The sequence below is a fragment of the Cnephaeus nilssonii genome (assembly GCF_951640355.1).
Source record: "Cnephaeus nilssonii genome assembly, chromosome: 3".
NCBI classification, from domain to species: domain Eukaryota; kingdom Metazoa; phylum Chordata; class Mammalia; order Chiroptera; family Vespertilionidae; genus Cnephaeus; species Cnephaeus nilssonii.
The window spans coordinates 30895918-30918498 of NC_137074.1; the positions used below are offsets into that span (position 1 = coordinate 30895918).

Genomic DNA, 22581 nt, shown 5'->3' on the forward strand with positions numbered 1-22581 from the left:
AGGACAAAATGCTGCTTGCTGAGGAAGTACCAATACCACCTGCCCACCCTGGCCTGGGGAGCCGCCCTCAGCCCGTATGCTGAGCACAGAGCGTTGCCCTTGCGGTCTCAGGTGGTAGAAATGCTGCCTCGTGCCCACACCCACCTGCTTTGGCACATCTCCACAAGGAGCTACAGCCTCAGTGTGGTCCAAGGTTTTCTCCTTGCTTCTTGGGGTCTCCATGAGAAGCAAAATGATTCAACCAGCAAAGCAAAGGCCTGGGAAACATTTGCTGCCATCAGCTCTGATGGTTGCATCTAAGTTAGATTTTCTTGTAGCTTCTTGTTTAGTTTTTTCAAAAAATTTTTTCTATAAGGGGACCAGTCAGGGGACTCAGGTTAAACCCTTCAACAGAACTATCGAGAAGAGCAAAAGTAGCAAATGACAGGCTATGACTGGGGACTGACTTTGGGGAAGGCTGGACTTTGGAAATGAGAGGCAAAACCGTTTTCACCTTCTAGCCCAACAGGTTAAGTTACTGAAAATACATCACCACCATTTCTATGTGTTTCTTGTGTTGTTTACTCCTACTCTGGCGAGTAATCTAACTCATCATTTGCAATCAGGGCCTCCGAGTTCTGTTTGTGTTTGCTTTTGCTCTTCGCTTTGCTACTTGTCCGGGTGTTGGCCGTGGCATCTGACATCTGTTGGTAATAGAAGCCTTTGTCTTCGGACGGCCCGCCCCAGTTCTCCTGGCTCTCACCCTCGGTGGCATAGGAGAAACCCTCCTCCACAGAGAAAGGGTCGTCCACGTCGTAGCTCTGGTACGTGCTTTGGTGCAGGGCCTCCTCGCGGGCGCTGATTTCCAGGGTGCTGTTCCAGATGCCGTACCCAAAATAAATGAGCATACCTGCAGGGGGGAGAGGCACAGGTGACTGAAAGGCACGGGCAGCTGCTTTGGGATCCATGGGATGAGTGGGAGATCACTCTCCATGGTGCAAGCAGAGCTGGTTTTCGATGTGTTTTCTTTGGTCTACACTGAGTTTGGAAGAGACTGGAATGAAAGGCCATTAAAAATTGGGAGACTGGACATTAGGCAACCCATATTTACAGCTTCCCCTAGAAAAGTCTGACAACATGGCACCCATATTCCTATATGGCTACTTAGGGCTGGAGGTAAGAACTAGTGACTCCTTATACAAGATGTGGGTTCTCTAGGTCACCCCAGTCCCCACCTCCCCTGTTGACATCCAGCTCACTGCATTCATGTAGGTGCCAGCCAGGAATCTGCATTTTTTAAACCTTGGGTTAAATATTTATGGATTAGAAACAGTGTATTCCCAACATTCTCACATTTTGTTAGCCCGTGCCTCCATCTTTTATTTTGCCACTTAGCAACATGCATATGTCACCCCATGCTTTCCCTTGGCATATTTCACTCACTGGCAGCCCAATACGCTACCGCCACACAGAGCTGCCCACTCCCTCCTGTGGCCTCCCAGAGCGCCTAGGGCAGTGGTCGGCAAACTCCTTAGTCAACAGAGCCAAATATCAACAGTACAACGATTGAAATTTCTTTTGAGAGCCAAATTTTTTAAACTTAAACTTCTTCTAACGCCACTTCTTCAAAATAGACTCGCCCAGGCCGTGGTATTTTGTGGAAGAGCCACACTCAAGGGGCCAAAGAGCCACATGTGGCTCGCGAGCCGCGGTTTGCCGACCACTGGCCTAGTGCACGCCACTGTTATGGCCCTTAGAACAGCTATTGTGTGATTGATTATCTGCACAGAGAGGTCCTATTTTATAGACTCTGCAGAAAACTGGCACTTAATATCTGTGGAATGAATGGAGGAGGATTCCTAAGAAGCATGAAATATCAGTGCAATTCCTTGTTTTGATGTCACTCCAGGCAAAGGAAAGAAACTTGTCTCTCTAGTCAAGCTGTAGCATTCATATGGGCCAATGTTTCATTTCTATTAGAATTACTTGATACAAAAATCTAAAAATAATTTGAGAGCCCCATTTTCTATCTCGAAAACTGAGAACTATAGCTATGGGAGGTCATAGGGCTTGATGATTAAGAGTGTGAGCTCTGGGTTCCAATCCTGCCTCCACCACTATTCACTGTGTAATTACTTAGCCTCTTGGTGTCTCAGTTTTATCTTCTGTAAACCGTGAGAGCATTGTACCTATAATATGGGGTTGCTGTGGGAATGAGACCAGTTAAGCAGTAGTTTTCAACCGTGGCTGCACCTGAGGGTCACCTGGGACGTTTTTGAACCACTCTGATATCTAAGCCCCACTGATATCTGATTTAATTGAGCTGCAGTATGACCCAACCATAGGTATGGTTTTTAAAGCTCCACAGGTGATGCCAATAGTCAGCAAAGTCTGAGAACCCCTGAGATCAGGAACATAGAACTCCTGATGCACGTATTCCATCGCCAACTCTGGCCATATTATGGCCTGCCCATTGCATTGGGGGCCTCTTGGTTATGCAACCCCCTTCCAGGCCCCCGACACCCTCTTCTGAGTGGTACTAGTCCCTTTGGCTTTGCTAACCCTGCAGGCATCTGCTGGGCTCTTTGCTTAGAATAGTGAGGTCAAGCCTGCTTTCCGCTCTGGTGCTTGAGAAAAATCCTGCTCCCTTTTGAATTTGAAGTGTGTCTATTTAAGCTTGGATTTCTTCTTCCTTGTCTCAAATCACCCCCCACTCCTCAACCCCCCCATGAAATCAACTTTTCAGCAGCCAAAGTAAGCAGAGATTTATAGTCCTAATTGGTAATAAATCCTCGAGTTAATCATTTGCAGATGTAGCTATTACTTCTCAAATAGTGACTTTATTTTTCTGAGCAGGGATTTTTACTTTCTTGTCTGGGAGTGGGAGTGGCCATGGGGGATAGTCATTATCCTTATGTAGTAGCATGAGGCGCTAAATTAAGACCTCTTCTAAAAGGGCCAGTGTGCCGCTTCTTGGGAGAACGCCTCTGTGGAAGCATGCCTAAGACCTGAGAATAAATTTCAGGAGACGAAGTAGAATTAGCAGATACCCTCTTTCTCTCACTTAATTTTGCTTTTTTTGGCTATATTTTTTCCTAAATATCCAGGCAGGTGCCAAATCTTGCCTCCTACTCCCATTTTGTATCTATTATATCAGTTCTTTCCTCTCTGATCCCCTTCTCCACCCTTACTTATTTCCCTCCTGAACTCAATGCCATTTTTTCTTTTCCCATTGCCCCTAACTTCTCTGCCACCCCTCACCTCATTCAAGCACTGGTTTGACATCTATTTTGACAGGTCATCCCCTACCTTCAGCAGGTAGGTATTGGGGTGCCAGGTAGATTGATACTTATGGGTGTGAAGTGCTCATAGAATCATAGATATTCAGAGTCTATATATCATTCATTTATTTGAATACCTTCATTTTATAGAAGACACAGAGGCTGGGAAAGGCTAAGTCACTCCCTTAGGTTTCAGAGGAGCAGAACCAGCATTCCCTATGGATCCAGAAAAGGCTCTTTCGTGTCCAGTCCTTCACACCCCGTCTCCCCTGGCTGGTTTACAGACTATGCTTATTGCAGTGACTAGTCAGTAAGAGGTTAGGTCTGCATTGTTCTTTGGGAGTGGCTGAACCCGGAAGGAACGTGTGTGTGTGTGTGTGTGTGTGTGTGTGTGTGTGTGTGTGTGTGTGAGAGAGAGAGAGAGAGAGAGAGAGAGAGAGAGAATATGTTGACTATGATTACTTTGGGAATGCAACCCATGCAAACCTGCCACATTTATGGGCCTTTTAATGTTTGCTCTGAGCCCCCTACAGTTTCAAAGGTGTGTCACTCTGCCTTCAAAAACACATTTCAAATATGAGTGCTGTAAACCAAGAAGCAACTGTGCGTGCAGCCCGACGGAGTAACTAGTAGGTATTCTCCCGACGGAGTAACTAGTAGGTATTCTCCAAGTCCTGGCTCTCTGTTTGCCTTTCTCCCTCTTGCCGACCCTCGAGCCAATTTAGGAAGAGTGGTGGGGAGCAGAGAAGGATCAGAGAAAAGAAAAAGTGGCGGGGGACAAAGAAACAGAAGGAGACCAATGAAGTGAGGGAGGGAGGAGAGAGAGAGAGAAGAGGAGAGGAGAGGAACATGTACCACCATCTGTCACACATAAACAAAGGCTTTGTGTCGGAGGAGTAAACAGAGCTGCTAAAAGCCTCCTGTGTGGAAGCAGGGGGTTTTGTTTCTGCTCCTTCTCTCACTTGGCTTAGAGAACTAAGCATGAGGTAGTTTCTGAAAAATCTCCGGGGATTCTGGGAATCCTGGATCATCTTAGCTAAACTTCACACAACAGCTCTGGGTGCTGAGATCTTACAACGATGCATTTATGTGGCACCTTTATCTCAAGGAGCTCAAAAGATTATACAAATGTTATCTTGTTTAGACTCCTCCTAGCCTGTTTGAGTTTGAGAGAGAGAGTGTGTGTGTGTGTGTGTGTGTAAGGTTATGGTTATGTGCATTTCAGACAGGAAACTGGGCACAGGACAGAGAAAGGATTGTCCACAGCAACACAGTTAGTGGTCGGACTGCGAATCCTCTGGGTCTCTCCAGGCTCTAATCCAGGGTGCTTCCATCTACTAGGGGTGGCTATGAAGTACAGACTGGCTGAAAAAGTTTCTGCTTAATTTTTTATTTTGAAGATTTTTTTTGAACATATGCAAAAGTGGAGAGAAAAGCATAAAGAACCCCATGGACATATCACTAGCTCCCCCCTGACACCCACTCTCCTAATTCCTTCTCTTTAGATTATTTTGAAACAAATCCCTTTCATCCTATGTATATATTTCTAAAACAGACTCCTTTAAAAATTTAACTTAGTATCATTACACATTTAAAAACTAATAAAAAAAAGAGAGAACTCATGGACATGGACAATAGTGAGGGGGTACAGGGGTGGGTGGAGGTGGAAGAGGGCATAGAGGAGATAAATGGTGATGGAAAAAATAAAATAAATAAAAGCTAATAAATGTTTAATATCATCTGATACCTACTAGTAATAATTTCCCTGAATTATTACATACGTGGGGGAAACACTTCACCTTATGAGGCTATATACTTTTTCCAGTGATGCTGTCATTGCGTGAAATAGTTTTGGGCACTGCTATTTAGGTTGTCACTGGGACTGGTATTACATTCTTTTGTAAACACTTAAAGATGGCAAGGCTTTATTTTTGAGAGTGGATTTGGTTTTGGCATAAGCCTGAAGTCATTTGGAATCAAGCCTCGAGAATACGATGGCTAATTGAGAAATACTATTATTTATTCTATTTGCATATTTAATTCTGCCGTTCCTTAAAAACTTTGATCCACTGCTTTGTAGTTACATATCTTATACCTATAATAAATGAAAGGCAGGTGTGATATTGAAAATCAGAAGGGAATCAATATTTATGCTGCAGTACAACAAAACAAAACAAAACAAAACAAAAAAAAACCAAAACAACAAAACAATGGGCCCTGAGGCTCCCCTGTGGGACAGGAGTTAATGTTTTTAGTTGATGGGTCCTGGTGGGAGGGGCACTCAAGGCAGAGACTAGTTAGCAGCAGAAGTGTTTCAGTATTTTAACAACAGACATGGCTGTGCTGGGGCACGCGGGCTGCATGCCAGCTCTGGTCAAAGGTAATGGCTGTGAGTCCGGGAAAGGCTGTTTGCAGTGAAGGGCACTATTCAAAGGGAGGCTTTGGCTTCTTTTCTAGACAGAGTTCCCTGGTGGAAAACGTGCCCATGAGAAGTTCGGGCTAGATGGAGGAAGAACCTTGCCCTCAGCAATTGAATGGGCTTTCTTTATGTAGTAGAACACTCTGTGATCATCAAGCCCTTTACAAAAAAGCATTTTCTTGTCCATCATCCCCGAGAAGCTAGGAACTGCATAATCCAACAGTGATCAAAACGGCACCAGAACTCACATCTCTTGAATCCAGAGGGGGTGCTGTTCCCATCCCACCTAAATGCCTTGGGAAGGTTTAGAAATGCTAAGCCTGCCTTTAGATGCCAGGGCACCTCAGTATGAGCAGGCAATATACCTACGTGCTCTACTTGTGTAGATCCGTTCTGTGATAATTAAGCAAATGACCCCAAATCTACAAGTGAGAGGAGTGGGAGGAAGGGTCCTCTGGATCATCTGGGAGAAAAACCTAGAACAACAACTTAACTCTGAAAAGAGACTGGGCGAGCTGCAGATGGGTAACAGCAGGTTTCCAATTCTGCAGGCACAAACTCAGGCTGGGGAGCAGGTCCCTGACCTCTGGAGTCCCCCAGGGGCTGCCTGTCCTCTGCTCAGAGCTCCATGTCAGGGCGGGATGGGGTGGGCCACCTGACCTCGGCTGGGTGGAGCTGCCTCTTCCTGGGGAGCACTTTCCATCAGGAAGCCCTGCCCGCTGCAGATAACTGGGGCACTTTGTTTTGCCCAGAGGCTTTTTTATTTTTATTACTCTGGGATCAACTTTCCAAACCCATTTGCCAACGCAGAAATGAAGACTGGATGGTACTGAGGTGTCCTCCCATCCAGCACAGTCTCCACCAGCTCCCACGCTGCTGGTTATTTTTCACACCACGACAAGTCCTGTTGACTGTAATAGCAGTAAGGTTTACTATGGAGTGGCCAGGAAGAGCAGGCTTAGGACGGCAAGATTCTCTCCCTGGCCCTGAAACTAATCTAAACTGACACAAAGCCACATTACTTTAGGTCTCAGTTTCCCATCTGCAAAATGGAGCTGGGGACCCTTATTTTATTTGAAGGTACAATGGCCATGAGACAGAATGCATTTTGTTAAAGAATATCTTAAAAAAAAAGTAATGATCCAAGCCAGCAGTTCTACTTCTAACTCAACAGGAACCCAAGGGAAATGTGTCCATGTGACCACCAAATGCATGTACAGGAATGTTCATAGAGGTTCTATTCCTAATAGCCCCAAACCGGAAACACGCTGAATGTCCATGGACGCAATGGATAAATTCCTTGTGGTGTATTTCCACAGAGCAAGGCTAGATGGCAAGGAGAATGAACACACTAAAACTATAGGCAACAACGTGAATGAATCTCACACATACACATAATGCTGAGGGAAGGAAGCCCAGCCTCCACACTTTCATGGCTCTAAGTCTGTTCCAGGTGCACTGCACATGCCCACGACAGGGCCTTCCATCTCTGTGATGGCCCTCTCTCCCTTCATTCTCAGGTGCCCCTGGGTTCATCACCCTGCCCCTTCCTCCCCACGTGTCTCCCTGTCCTGCACAGCACCTCTGCCAGCAGGCATACTTGACTATAGCAGGATCCACCGCCACACTCCCTCCTTCTTGGAATCCCACTGGCCCTGTTGCCATCCTCAGCCTGGCCTTCACGATTTTTCTTACTCTTCTGATGTTGAAGGTGCCAGTGGTTTTCTCCTCTGCCTACCAGGAGAATTTCAAACTTATGTATGGAACAGCTCATCGGAAATTTGTTTATTTCAGTGCCCTCTCAATTCCCAATTCATGGCCCCTTCTTTTCCTCCTATTCCTCTCATCACAATGGCTGCTTTGGTCAATTTCCAATAAGATTTCAGATGATAGCTCAAAGACCATAGGTGGTGTCTTCTCTTTGGAATATTTATGTTTTAGTACAGGATATATGGGCCCCATTGTCCAAATCACAAGTTCTATCTGTTCTCTACATCTATAGGCAAGGATTTGTTTTCCTCAGAGGGACTGAAAACATTTCAGATGAAAACTTGGCAGCCTTCAAGGTCAGGGAGCCCACAAACTGGTCTAACAGATAATTGATTCATAATAATGGCCCGTGGGGAACAGTTGACCTGAAAGACGCCCTTGAAAACCCCATTGCACAGTGTTCTCACTGGTCCCTCCTACTTTCATATCCCCAAGACTCTGCCCAACTCCTTGAGGTGGTCTTCACAAAACTGCATTAGCTAAGAGAAAAGGAGAATGAAGGCTGCTTTGTGCTCATTTTGTTGGGATTATTAACCATTTGCTGTTGGATTACTTCTCTTTCCTGAAGAAAAGAAACAAGTGCTGGGTAATCTTGTTGGGACTTGTGCCTCATTTAACTCTATGAGTCGTGTCTTCTGAAGGTCAAAGCTTAGGAAAACATTGTGACAAAATGCTGTGTTAAGATTCATTTATAGAGGGTTGGGTAAAAAATGTATCAGGAAGATTATCAAGTTATGACTCAGCCTAAATCTTTAAAAAATTACCTGATGTTTCATAAGAAGCTCCATTTAAAAATATCTCTACTGTTCTCCCCAAGAAAGCTATACTATGAATAGAGATTAAAAGGAAAAATCTGGTGTTTTTTGAGACTCAGAGGTTTAGAGGTGGGATATTTATTCTGTAATATCATTAAAGACTTTATAAGCCAATTTGGTATTGTGGGATGGATATATATTTTATATAGGCAAACATTTATTTTGAAAAATAGGAAGTTTTATAATTACGTAATCTGCCTTGCTTGCTAATATCTTCTTATTCTTCTCTCTAGATGAGTGGCTCTCAAATTTGAGCATACATCAAAATCACCTGGGGGGCTTATTAAAACCTAAATTGCCCTTGGAGATTCTGTTTTGGTGGTGATAGGGTTCAAAACTGCATTTCTAACTAGTTCCCAGGTGATGCTGACACTGCTGGTCAGGGGGCACACTTTAAGAACTACTGTCCTAGATCATTTTAAACATGGCTGCACATTAAAATGACCTGCACACAAAAAATACCCCCAGAATTGGCCATATCAGACCAAACTGAATCAGAAAATCTCTGTGGCGGAGATCCTGAGCGTAGAACGTTTTAGAAACAATTCAGGTGATTCTGATGTGTGTATTTTTGTCCTAGGAGATGCTAACTAGTACACTAGCCTTCAAAGATCACCAGGCCAAAGCAGTTAGTAGCTCACAGCTGGGTGCTTGCTGACCTGTGGGCTCCTGTGCCCTGTCTGAATGGCCCCAGGCTGCAGGGTGGCATCCTCCCCTGTCAGGGAGTATCAGTTTCTGGAACGAGCTTGAAGTTTGTGCTATCAGCAAAACTTTATTACAAAAGGCTCTCTGGGAGTTTTCTTCTGATAACTGGGAGGGCAGCCTGAGTCAGAACAGGTTCACGCTGTACTTTGGCATGTGATAGCTAGTCTAGGGGACAATGAATCACTTCAGGTTTTGAAAAGAAAGGCAGGAAAGCAATAGTTCTCATTGCTTTCCCCAATATTTTCTTATTTAAGCTCCAAACATCCACCACACCAATGCTAGTAAATTATCGGCATTTTTACAGATGAGTAACCTATAAACTGAGGCCCAAAGGAGTTAAGCAATCTTCCCAAGGTCACAAGACAAAGGTGGCAGAGTTGTGATTTGAATCCAGGGATGTTTGCTCTAAAGGCACGGGTCCCTTCCACCTCACCACCTTTGCAAAATGCCTTTGGGGTTACAGAGACCATAGATATCGTGTAGAACCAGCTACTTAATTTGTGGGTTCCAGTGCAAAATGAAACCATGGCACCCCTTGTTAAAAACATTGTTAAGAATTCAAGAAGGCAGCAACAGAGCATTCAACCAAGTGTGGGGTCCTGTGTGACTGCACAGTTCGTACGCCCCGGAAGCCAGCTCCGCCTGATGTTATGTGTTGATCCACACAAATTACATATCAGACTTTCTGATCCAATAAAAAGGTCTGCTCAGAGGCACCTGGTAGGGAGGTAGGAGCCCCAGATCTGAGCATGGAGATGCTGGATTGTAGTAATAGCCCTACAAATAACTTCCTGTTGACCTTGATCATGTAAATTTAACCTCTTGGAGGTTCAGTTTGCTCATCTGTGAAATTGAGAGAGGGACAAGTGGGGAGGCGGTGGACTATATCAGTGTTTTTCAAACCTTAGGTATTTATATATCACATTTTTAGTGTGGTGACTATGACCATGGACTCTGGACCCACACTATCTGAGTTCTAATTTTGGTTCTGCTATATTCTAGCAATGTGACCTCAGTCAGATACCTCGGTTTTCTCATCTCTAAAATGAAGATTTCTGTGAGGATTAAATAAGTTAATATAAGTAAAGCCCTCACAATAATGACTATGTGATAAGTGCTAAATATGTTAATTATTACTATGAATCATATAGCACTGGTACTATTTAGTACTAATGGTTTTCTTAATTTGACTCCCTTTTTAAAAAAAAATAATCACCAGATTTATGTGAGTATGTCTATTTTTTCTAATGTGAAAATGTATAGTAATTATAAAAAGTTTACTCATACACTCTCTAAAATCAGCCCAAATATTACCAATGGGATAGTCACCCCACTGTGGGTAACATTGACCTAGAAAGTGAAGGCCCCTTCCAGCTTTAATAGTCTAGCAATGATTTAGTAAGTCCATGTATCTTTGTGTCTATACCTTCATTCATTTCACAAATATATAACTAAAATATTTCTATCCACTTCAGTCACTCTACCCATGGTAGGATCTTTCCATTGCTTAGCTACATGTCCCAGTGGAAAAATGTTTAAACAGAGAAGAGAGATTGTGAATGAATCATATAAATGGTTAAAACTTTGACAAGTTAGTGCTCTTGTCCTCTGGAGAAATCCCCCTAATGTCTAACAAGGGATGAGACTTAGAAGACTGGAAAATTGAAACAAAATGCTTATAGGAAGGTACAGAATGTCCTTCAGAGGAGAGGAATCTGCTGGAAGACATGTGCTCTTTCCTTTGAGTACCATGCCCTTCCCTCCCCACCCCCCCCACCCCCACTTCCCTCTATCTAAACCTTACCTATAGGCTCAGTTCCAATTCTACCTCCTCCAAGTCCTTTCCGGCTATTGTGATAGGAAGTTTCTTTGTTTCTCATCTAATGAGTGCTTTATAATAATAGAGAAGTATTTATTAAGCACCTACTATGTTCCAGGCACAGAGGCCGTAATATTGAACACCTATATCCTTGGCCTCAAGGAGTGGATTGTTTACTAATCCATGAGTCTCTATACTGTCTTGACCAGACTAGTTGATTCATGCATATTTGTCTATCCTCTCCTTAAGGCAGGAGTTACTTATTCTATTGCTTTCCTATTCCTCAAAGCACCTAAGGATCCTCCTTAACTAAGTATTGGTTAACAGAGACTTTAGGGTTACTAAGTTGTATAGGGAACATAAAAATAGTGACTAAAGAACTTTAAAATGAGTCTTCACTTAAACATCCCTCTCAGGTTACTATTAGTATCAATCCCCAGACATCTCATAAAATCAGTGATTGTTAGACATGATAAACATCTATGGTGAATATAATATAAATAGATCACAAAGGAAAATTAGAAATCTTGGGGAAGGTATGGAACTTCTTGAAGGCAATGAAAGTGAGCTTAGAGAGAGCAACTCTATTCATACCCAAAGCTGTGAACAATTGAGGACCTGACAGAGTCATCTCAGTTATCAATAGAAGAAGGATGATGACGTGATGGGTACTTCCCAAGATAATGATTGGAATATCAAATGATAAAAAAGGATCTTGCGGGGGCGGTGGGGGGGGGGAGAGAAGGTAGGGGGGATGAAAAACTCTTGAATAGTTTATGAAAGTCAATATGAATTGAGGGGTGTTAAATGGTGCCATAATCCAATTTTATCAGATAAAAATGATGCCAAAAATCCATACTTAATTTACACTTTGCTCATTTAAAAAAGTATGGCATGGTTCCTATTTTAATTTAATTTTGTCAAATACTTTTTTTCATAATTTTTAGTTTCTAAGATAGAATGCCAATCAAATTTTCCCACCCTCACTTTTATAATGCTGTTTCCCCCTCTTTTTATGTGGATTCATTTAAAGTGGACTTTTTATGGTATTAATTATCCATAAGAAGACTGTCCAGTAATAGTATTCATGGAAGTGATGGATTGATCAGCATCATTCTTCAGAACCAATGACCAAGACCATAGCAGGCAGAAAGGGTATAACTGACTTTCTTGACTCTAATGCAGAAAGCAAGGGTCCATAGAACCAGCCAGATTTTTCTTGGAATGGTAATACCTAGTCCAGCAAGAAGGTAATTTTGGGATAAGCTGTTCAATGCCTTAAAATGGAACTCTCAAAGCTCCAAAGGAAGTTGCTTACCCACAAAGCACCAGACGGCAAACCGGATCCATGTGATGGTGGAGAGCTTTAGCATGAGATAGATGTTCACCAGCATGGCAAAGGCAGGCACAAAGGGGAGGCAGGGGGCCATATAGGGCAGCTTCTTGGGGTTCTCTGGCTGCTGCAGGATCACAAACACCAGGGCACTAATCAGCAGCACCATCAGAACAACCAGAAGGATGGCCCACCAGCTCTGCTCTGAGATGTAGTCAGAACCAAAGATGATGAAGGAGCAGAAGATGAACATGAGGATGAAGAGCAGGAGCACGCAGATGGTCACCGTGTGCCCTGTAGCTGCTGTGGGCCGGTCCATTTTGCCTGGAAGGCCCAACCGGATCCTCATGGTGTAGTAACGGGGCCCAATCAGCTTTTTTAACTTGATGAGATAAATGTTCTCAGATTCGTCGGCTTCTATGCCTGTGGTCATGTCCACAGTGCCGTAGTTGGGGTGGTTGACATTGTAGGTTGACTTGTCTGATTTCCCTATGAGCATCTCATTGTCTCCCAAGGATGGTAAGTTCTTGGCCCCACATGGGTTGGTGGCAGGGCCAGAAAACTCTTCCCCTTCACTCACAGGAGAACATACTTCCTTCTCACCGTCAGCCAGAATGCCCTCCTTCTTCTTTGTGTGCTCCTCAGACAAGAACTTGACAAAACCATCAATGTCACTCTCTGGTTGGTATCGAAGGAGCAAGACACAGACAGAGACCAAGGTGTAGGCAAGGAGTGTGCCGATGGACATCATCTCTATCAGATCTCTCAGGCTGACTAATAGCGAGAGGAGAGCCGCCAGGAACCCAGACACGATGCAAGCCACCACTGGTGTCTCGGTGTAGGAGCTCACGTGAGCTAGAAACCTGGAGGGTTAATGAAGCACAGGGTTAACATGGCTACAGATGATGATTGACTCTAACATGGCTGAATTCCTCCTGGTCCGGCCACTCCAATTGGCTTACGGATTCACTGCTTTAAATACAGCTATGCTTCTGACCCTAGGATTTTGTTCCTGGAATACAATTTAAAAATAGTTTACTTTAATTCCTCGGTTTTGAGACAAACTTTTTATTAAAGTTCCTAGTTTATTATGTGATGTGAAGGGTTGATGGAATCTTGAATCTAGGAGGTATTTCAGAAACCTAAATTGAAATCCAGGATTTGCTAGGAAGAAGTGATAGTAGAAGTCACACACCTACTAGATGAGATAAATTTGGGGGTCCTCTGGACCTGTGCAACCCAAAGTATGGTCCATGTATCAGTAGCACCAGCATTGCCTTGTAGCGTGTGAGAAATACATATTTTCAGGTTTCACCTGAATCTCTGGGAGTGGGGCTCAACAAACTATGCATCAAAAAAAAGAACCTCCAGAGTCTGACTTATGCCAAACCTTGAGACGCACAGCTTTATAACAAAAGTGCAAGAAATAAGCTGGTAAAATAGCACAATAATTAGGAACCAGTACTCATTGGTGCAGGCTAAATTCAGCCAGTTACCAACTGGAGGCCAAGAAGAGTGACTGAATGGCTGCTGCTTCCTTAGCAGTTCCTGTGGACCTTAATTAGGTTCCTGTTCTCTTCATGATCCTCCCCCCTCCTGCCTCTTTTACTCCTCCCTTATTTTCAGGATTCACACAAGACAATAAACCGTTCTTGGAGCCCCAGTGTCTTTCCTTTTAATTTTCTTTGACAGAAGAAAAACCTTGTGGATGTGTGTAGTTGTCACACCCCCACCTTGGTCAGATTCTCCCTGATCTGTCCAGCTTCCCTAATATAGCAGCTCAGACCTGGTGATGACTTCAGGGGATAGGCTGAGGAACTGGAGCAGAAGGTGACAGCCAATGGCAGAGATAAAGTCCCTGAGCTGGTTCCCTCTGCACCCAAGGGCTCCTGGTCTCCAGGGTTTACACCTTGCTTTGTGCACTGGAAAGAATGCCTTCCCTGCAAGCCCCTCCCATGGTGGACACTGGGAACCAAGAGATGGGGCCACATCACCTCTGTGCTGGGGGCAGATAGACCACTTCATGCTCAAGATAGGGAGCTGGAAATGTCACTATATTGGTGTGGTTAAAAGTCTGGTCTTTGGAGTTAGGCAGTCTTGGGTTCAAATCCTGGCCCCCCACTCAGAAGCTGGGGGATCTGAGGCAAGGATTTTTGCCTCTATGAGAATACTCATCTGCAAAACAGAGTTATTGTGATGACTTAAAGGCATAGTGTATATAAAGCACCTGGGATGCACAAATATTCAATGAATGGTAGCTATTGTTACTATTATTAGGTTCAGTTCATAGGGTATTTTTCTCTCTTTGATGAAAACTTTGAACTTTTTCAACTTCAGAAGGGCTGTGCAGACAGGGCCAGGTACCAGGCCTCAATATGAGGGCAGGCCTAAGATGTCCCAGGATGGGTTCTCCCTTCTGGAGGCCACCCAGTGTCACAGTTTGGCACTCATCATCTTTACAAAGGGATATACAATGTCAAACAGGAGAGGGGGCAGATAGAGGAACACATCCGTTTGTGCTGGATTGAGGGACCCAGAGTCAAATAGAGGAGATGTTTCAGGGCATAGCTCTTTCAACTCAAACTCTTTGCCAGGATGTGACAAGTTCCACAGTCTATGTGACAGGCACATCAAAGTTGCAGGCAGGCTGACAGTGGGTGACATTCTCCCTGTACAGGAATGACATAACAGCATTAATTCCATAGAGCATAAACCTTACCTGAAAAGGAGCCCATCACCAGCCATGGCATAAATGACCCTCGGCATTGGGAAGAGGGAGCCCAGCAAGCTGACCGTCAGTCCTGCAACTGACCCAATGGCCACAATGAATTTTGCAGCATAGAACCCATGAACCACAAACATCTCCATGAGCGGGGATTCCGTGTCAATGGCATAATAGGGCACCATCAGAGTTAAGATCATGCTCACCTGTTGAAACAAGAGAAAACATGGCTGGAGGTAGAGGGGACTGACAGCATGGATGAATGACCCACAGGAGAGAAAGTCAAAGAACCCAGGGTCAGAGGGCTGCACGGCAGTTTGGACCTGCCACTTCTTGGCACATAACTTCCCTTTAGAACAACCATTTGACCTCTGGTGTTCTCAGTCTCTATTTTCTCCCCACACATGGATTTAGCGGACTAGACCAGATCACCTCTAATATCTCTCAATGGGCCTTTCATATCTGAGGAGTAAGTCTGCAGGTATTTCAGCCCCATGAAAGTACTGACAGTTCAATGAAGGGCAATTTCCAGGTGGGAGGAGCTTCAGCCACAGGCATTGGAGCCAGGGCCCGGCAGTGACCATGAGCACCCTGCCCACATGGACATGACTCTCATTTCTTTTAAACTTTCAGGGTCGTACAAGGACTTAACAGTACTCCCTGTCACCCCAAAGACCAGAGAGCAGAACTCCAAAGATAGTTGTGTAGGAGAGCCATAGCCAATAAACTGATGAGACTCAGATGAGGACTCATATTTCCATTACAGCTTCAGGATGGAATCCAGTCCTACTCTGGGCCTTAAGACCACCATGGCTTTGCTTAATCAGGAATCACTTAACCAGGATCTACCTCCCTTCATACATTATAGATCTGCCTAATATCCCTCCCTTCAGAATTGGCCTCAGGCAATGGAGCCACCAGTCATACGGCCAGGCTCCCCTGAAAGGGAGAGAGCGATGCACTTCTAGATCACTTCTTTGCCTATTCCTCAGGAGCCGAGAACCTCCAGTGAAGTAAGCCATGGGCTGAGAGAGGACAGCAGGATGGGCTACCACAGCCCAGCAATCCAGCTCTTCTGGTGGTGGATTGGCGGACTGCTGACCAGCACAGGAACAAACAGCTCCCGAGGCATAGCTAAGGCCCATGCATTCTGAACAAATATTTCCCAGCAGCCACTCACCACTTGTAATGTCCCCTTTGGGGGTGGGGTGGGGTGGGCTGGAGGAGTGTGGGATTGATCTTACAGCAATTTCTGTTGTGTCTCCTATCCTCATTAGATCAGGATAGGCAAAGAGTTGGTAGATGCCTGAAAGTGCTCTGTAGTCTATGAAGTGCCATTCTAAGGAAGGAGCAGTTATTACTAACCTTATTGTGTGTGTGCTGCAAGGGTCGACCCCTGGAAGAGGCGGAGGTATAGGGAGGAAGAGGAGAGGAAATGCATAGCAGAGTGTCTCTGCTGCGCCCCCGTTACCACACCTCCCTGAGCACTCTGTCTGCAGGGATCATCAGGATATAGATAAGAGGAAGCCACTTGTACTGTGTGTGCATGGTGGGAGGTGATAAATGACCTATCCATAAATGTTTGGCTGGGCAACTGAATTTAACCACATATAAACCACATCCAAAGCTGCTCTTGTGTTTTCCTTTGGTTTCCAGGACAATCCCGTTTTGCAGCTTGCCTTAATGATCAGTTGGTCTGGCTTCTTTAGGTGGTTGCTAAAGATGGTTTTATTTTGTGCCTGGGCAGTGTGGTTCAGTGGGTTGAGAGTTGTCCCATGCACCACGAGTTCACAGGTTTGAATCCCTGTGTGCCCGGGTTGCAGGCACACTGGGAATAGGAGGCAGTCTATCAATGTTTCTCTTTCATTGATGTTTCTCTCTCTCTCCCTTCCTCTCACTCTAAAAAATCAATAAAAACGTATTTTTCAAAAATATTTTTTTTTTCTGGGGGGAGGAGAAGGAGGTGCTTTTCCCATGCTATGGCAGCAGGAGCCACAGGGTCTATAGTGTGCACCCCAGTTGCTGACTCTTTCCTAATTGTGGTGACTGGAGTGGGGCCCTCGGGGCTTGGAGTATTTGTGTAAACACACACCTGTTGGCTTGTCAGCTGGTTCTCTCCATTGCCAGGGGGTGAGGGGGATCTCGGATGTGGCTGAACTATCTACGTGATAGAAATTCTAGGGTGGGAGCTGAGAGATGACACATCAAAAGTGTGAGGAGCATCCTAGGGTGTGATCCTGAGGACACAAGTCTGAAGGCTTTATTATGAGGACAACCCTTGACGGGGAAACCCTAAGGGGTAAGCTTAAACTCCTCTAAAAAGAAACAACAGCAGAAAGAAATTGCACCCTCCCACCCCCCCGCATTTAAGGGAAGAGCATCTTCAGAGGATGATGTACTCTCTCTCTTGACTCTGGGGGAGCCTCGCCTCGCCTCGCCTCGCCTCGCCTTGCCTTGTCTCTTCACTGCTGGGAAGCTCCCAGAAGACAGAAGAGCATTGAGGAGGGTGCACAGAGGCCCACAAAGCCTCTGCTCGCACACCCACCCGTTACTGCCAGCCTATGATCTGAGATCCTTGGACGGCGGCCCACTCCCAGCACACCATCCCCGGGCAGCAGTGGACACCAGGAGCCTGTGTGTAGGGCAGTTGGGGATGGAGACTCACAGGCAGTGACTTAAAGGAGGGCCTGGGCTTCTCCCATCTCCAGTTTGGAGTCCTGATTTTCATCTTGTCATGAGTTGGCGAAGATATAGGGAGCATGGGCTCGTGTACAAACACCAAAGGCACAAGGAAAGGTTCACTTCCTGACAGAAGGGGACCCAGCCCCAGAGCCACATTTTAGGGTCAAATATGAAAAAAGGCCATGAGGAGGGTCCCACATGTCTTGATACTTACAGATACATATGCTGTCAGGCAGATAACCAGGGAGGCGGTGATAGCATAAGGGATGGACGTGTTGGGATTTTTGGCTTCCTCTCCGGTGGTGGCGATGATGTCAAAACCAATGAAAGCATAGAAACATGTGGCTGCTCCTTGCAGCACCTGTAGGGATGATGACATCTGTCAGTACCAGAGCAGTACCAGGGCCTTACATGTGATACCCACAATTGCCCAATGCCCAGAAGACATTACTGAGTGGCAGAGGGGGTAACATGGTGGGACTTGTGCTAAACACTTAACATTCTGATCTCCTCTACTTTCTAGCTGTGTGACACTGATCCATTCCCTCATGTGTAAAATGGAAATAAGGAGAATTATGCCCAAATAAAAATAAGCCATTCAACACATTCAAATCATTTTTGGAACTAAGTGGGGCTATAAAAAAAATCACTAACTTGGCTATCCCCATGTCTTGGGAGAACTCATTAATCTCTCTGTGCTTTTATCACAAACAGAGGCTGTATGACTACTCCTAGGGGGCATTTGTAAATTTGGGGAGCTACCTGTGACCGTCACAGAGACATGGGGTAGGCACTTCAGGCATTTAGTGTAGTGGGCTCAGGTGTCTGCACAAGGAATTGTCTTGCCCAAATCACCATTAGTGCTTCTGATAGATCATCTCTTTGGTAACTTCTAGATCTGAAGTGATGTAAAAGACTTTCAGATCTTCAGATATTCTATTGTCTTCCCTGGGAAGACAGGTAGAGACAGTTTGATTTTTCTGCTTTTTGGGGGGCTTCAGTGACCTAACAGGGCTACAAGGCAGGAGAAGGTCTGAGGTAGTTGGCTGTGTAAAGCTGGGGAGGTGGTATCCAGTGACATCTGCTGGATGTCTGTCTGTCAGGAGCATGCGTGACTCCAGGGATGGTTGGGACTTGATAAGTCAAGGGGTCTGTGAAAATTTTCCATTGAGGAGCATGCTACTTTATTTCAAATAATCTACTGAAGTATAAATGCACCTATCTTAGCACCCTCATTATCAGCTGAAAGCAAAAAATGTGCCTCTTTGAATGCTTGGGGATGTCCCTTTATGGGAAGGTGAGAGAGATTTTTCTGGACTTGTGTGTATGGGCTGAGGAGACTTGGCAGCATTTAAGCTCTAGCCAGGGGATCCAGGAGACTTGGCCTTTTTTTTTTTCTTTTCTGCACATTCAGTTTATAAATGATGAAATATTAAAACACATGCCAAGCAGACACCTGTTCCTAAATTTTCACTCTTACCTTTCCCACTGACTTCTCAATAAGTAAAAAACAAAATACTAAATTCTAGAACTTGCAAGGTCCATCTAAATATTGAATATCTCAACCCTTCAAAAGCAACCGTTGCTCATCTGCAAAATGAGTTGGTCTCTTCCACAGTTTCTCTCGTTATGATTCCAATGTTTCAGTTCCCTAACTGGGATTATCCTGGGTCTGTGCAATTCAGGGGGTCTGTGAATTTTGTTGAGAAAGTATGACATCTTTATTTTCACTAACCTTTGATGGAATGTAAGCATTTCTTTCAATCGAGAATGTAGGTGATAACTTTGTCACTGGTAGCAATCATTTTTCTATCATATTAGGGTCATGGCAGAGATCTTAGAATATCAGTTGTGCTCATTGCTACTTTCAAATTATGATAGATATATGTTTTAATATTTAATGTACTAATAAAGAAGCACATTGTTATTCTATCACAATTTAAAAGTATTTTTATAACTGCATTTCAGTATACTTGATTCCTTCTGATTTCTTATGTAATTAGGTTATTCATTTATAAACACAGTTCTCAGGTGAACTTTACAGGCTTCACCAGACAGCCAAGAAGTCCATTCCCCCACCCATCCCCCAAATCTAGGAATTCCTGGTCTAGTCCAATAACTCAAGAAGAAAGAACTTCTCAAACAAGCAGTTCTGTAGTCAGAGAGCTACTCTCTGGGAGAGGAGATAACTCCCAATTTCACCCCAGCAAAGTCCTTCATTTTGGGGCATGGAAAGTGTCTTTAGCCTTCACACAAGGAGAGAAAACAGATGTACATGGAGGGTCACGGGCTTGGAAACGTGCTTGCTTTCACTCATCTAGAAAACGTTTCTGTTTGTTAAGGATGAACATATGCTGGGATTGCAGGCTCGCTAAACTGCCCCAATCAAGAAAAGCTTTGCTTTAAGACAGCTTCCCAAAGACAGGCCCTGCTTACTCTTCCTTTAGCACCTGCACCTGCACACGCACACACACACACACACACACACACACACACACACACACACACCCCTCTTGTAAATCGTACAGTGACCTGATGTGACAGTCAGTCTGAAGGTGCATCTGTCCCAATTAGGATGTTCCAGGGCTACAGTTCTGTGCCTCTGTAGTGTGATCAGTTCTAAGTCTAATAGAAAGGTCGTAGGTCCTAGAACAGTTCACTGCTGAGGAAAGGAGTGTGGGAAAGTCCTAAACAAGAATTTTGGGGCAAATCTACCCCAGAAAAAAGTGAGAGGTCTGTAAAAACACACCATGTGAGGGACACCTGGGGATCTGGGGATGTCTAACTTGAAGAAGAGAAGACTCAGTGGAAGTCAGAGAGCACACTTTCCAGTTCTAAAGTTTGGACCGTGCTCTTGGAGGAGAGGTATATTATAGGCTCCAGGGGGAATCCCAGAACCATGAACGTGGGTAGAATCAGCTTTAGTTATGAGTCCAGACTTTGTAGACTGTCAAACCCGGTTTTGCCACATATTAGGTTGGTGACCTAGAACAAGTTCCCAACCTCTTGGAGCCCAGTATATCCCTTAAATGAAGAGAGTGATAGTACTTAACTCATAGGATTGAATGAGATAATATAATAAATTTCAGTCCTAGAATTCTGTAGTTGCTCAATAAATATTATCTCTTACCAGTAGTATTTTTATAACTTGTAAAATTTTCTAGGACAGATGAAACCCAGGGGCACAAACAAATTCCTTGCCCTCCTCCTCATTCTTCTCCTTGTTCTTGATACATATTTATTAGCCGTTCCCACGTGCCATGCACTGTGCTTGGTGTGGAGACAGTAATGAGCAAAAAGTTTTCTGAGTGTGACCTTGGGTGCTTGGAGTCTTGAGGACACCACACAACCCAAAATGCAGCCTTGACTGAGGTAAACAAACTGAATAAGATGAATAAATATCTATATTATTTTTAAAAACACAAATGCTATTTTCCAAGTGAATGAAAGGATAGATGGCAATTGCTGATAATTAGATACCAGAAAGTTAACATAATCAAGTTAGGAAGAGAGAGAATAAGTTTGCAAAGACAATGTCTGTTAGCCTGAATTTGCCTATGAATAACTAGAAAAAAATTGTGGTTGAAGGCTGGAGAGATCGAAGGTAGGACATTGGGAGGTTCTACTGCATTAGGAAGAAAACAGAATTTAACTGAGATGGTTCAAATGAAATTATTTCAATGAAGAGCTTATAGGAGCTAAGGCTGGGTGGGAGCGAGGAGGGCATACTCTGGTCTTGCTCTCCTCTCACCTTCTGATCTCCTGATAATATCTCTCATTGGCTGAACCCAACCGGAAATAGCAAAGGGGTCTTCTGGAGCACAGAACAGAGCATGATGGGTGGAAAGTGAATCTGGGGAGTGGAGGCAAAGGGAGAAAAACCAGCCCACCTGCCAAGATCAAACAGACCCTGGCCTCACAAGCTGTAGATGAAATAAACAGATTACCAAGGAGAAGATAATGGAATCAACAAATGAGGTCTCCTTTTTACTTCAGTTAGTTTGAATGAGGTTATCTCCTTGCAAGCAAATGATCCCTGATTGGTAAATACAAAGGAGCCAAGCAGTGAAACTGTGTATGGGTGTATCTTTACTCAACTAACCATTACAACTGCTTTCCTTTTTACTCTGGCCGCTGGTATTGATGATTAGAATACCTTTCCATGCACGAGAACGTGAGTGGTACCTAAGGGTGAGCATCTGTGAATAAAATTGGTGGGTGAAGTGCATGTGTGTGTTACTGGTTTCATTGGTACTTTATCCTACCTTTCCTTTACTGTTTTACATAAATAAAAAAATAGTACTGACTTTTTAATTTGATGACATAGCAGAAAATGTTTTCCAAAGTAAACCCGGTATAGCTGCTCAGCCAGGAGATCCAGATGGGTCTTCGCCTCTATAGACCTTTGTGGGGAAGCAGCTCGTGTCTCCGTTGCTGGAGGGCTGCTGCTTAATTAGTTGTCAAAAGCAATGTCATCAGTGGCCTGCTACTCAGTGTGTGGGGTCCCTATGCTGACCCCCCTGTGCCTGGCTGATATTTGAGAGGCATTAGGGTGAGGCAGCCCTCTATGTCATGCCTTGGCCAATCTGCCAGATGCCTCGGAGGTAATTAGGCACCTTTATATAATTCACTCCCAAGTTAACAAGACGAAACTACAACTTTAATAACATTTTCGACCATGCTCCTGCTCCAGCTATTAGCAGCCTGTTTGCAGTGACAGTGGAATGTACTACTAGTTCCCAGCAAATGGATTCAAATGTGGAGGACATGGAAAAGAACTTTTCCTTTGGAGGTTGTCAGCCTTCCCCACAAATACGTGCTATGAGCCATTTTCCTGGGAGCTATTTGTGCTTGTAGGGCGTCTTATTTGGTTAAAGAAAAACCATAAGATAGCATCAAGAACAAATAACATAGAGGGAATACACATCCAACAATGTTCAGGGGCTGAGGATTTGCAGATGGAAGCAGGGGTTCAGCCGAGGGCCAGCAGTTACTTGATATAGGGGGAAAATGTTTGTTGTTCTTAAGCTCTTCGAGACCAAAGAAGCATTTGACC

General features: G+C 44.4%; 1 protein-coding gene across 1 annotated transcript in view; it reads right to left on the reverse strand.

Annotated features, from left to right (window-relative positions):
- Window positions 1–566: 566 nt before the first annotated feature.
- SLC7A14 (solute carrier family 7 member 14) overlaps window positions 567–22581 on the reverse strand; it is a gene marked incomplete at both ends in the record, with an annotated part of 52968 nt that continues 30953 nt past the window's right edge. The window contains 4 exons of the mRNA XM_079766988.1: window positions 567–889; window positions 12107–12984; window positions 14841–15049; window positions 17740–17886. Coding sequence (XP_079623114.1) covers window positions 567–889; window positions 12107–12984; window positions 14841–15049; window positions 17740–17886 — 1557 coding nt within the window. The remainder of the gene's footprint in view (window positions 890–12106; window positions 12985–14840; window positions 15050–17739; window positions 17887–22581) is intronic.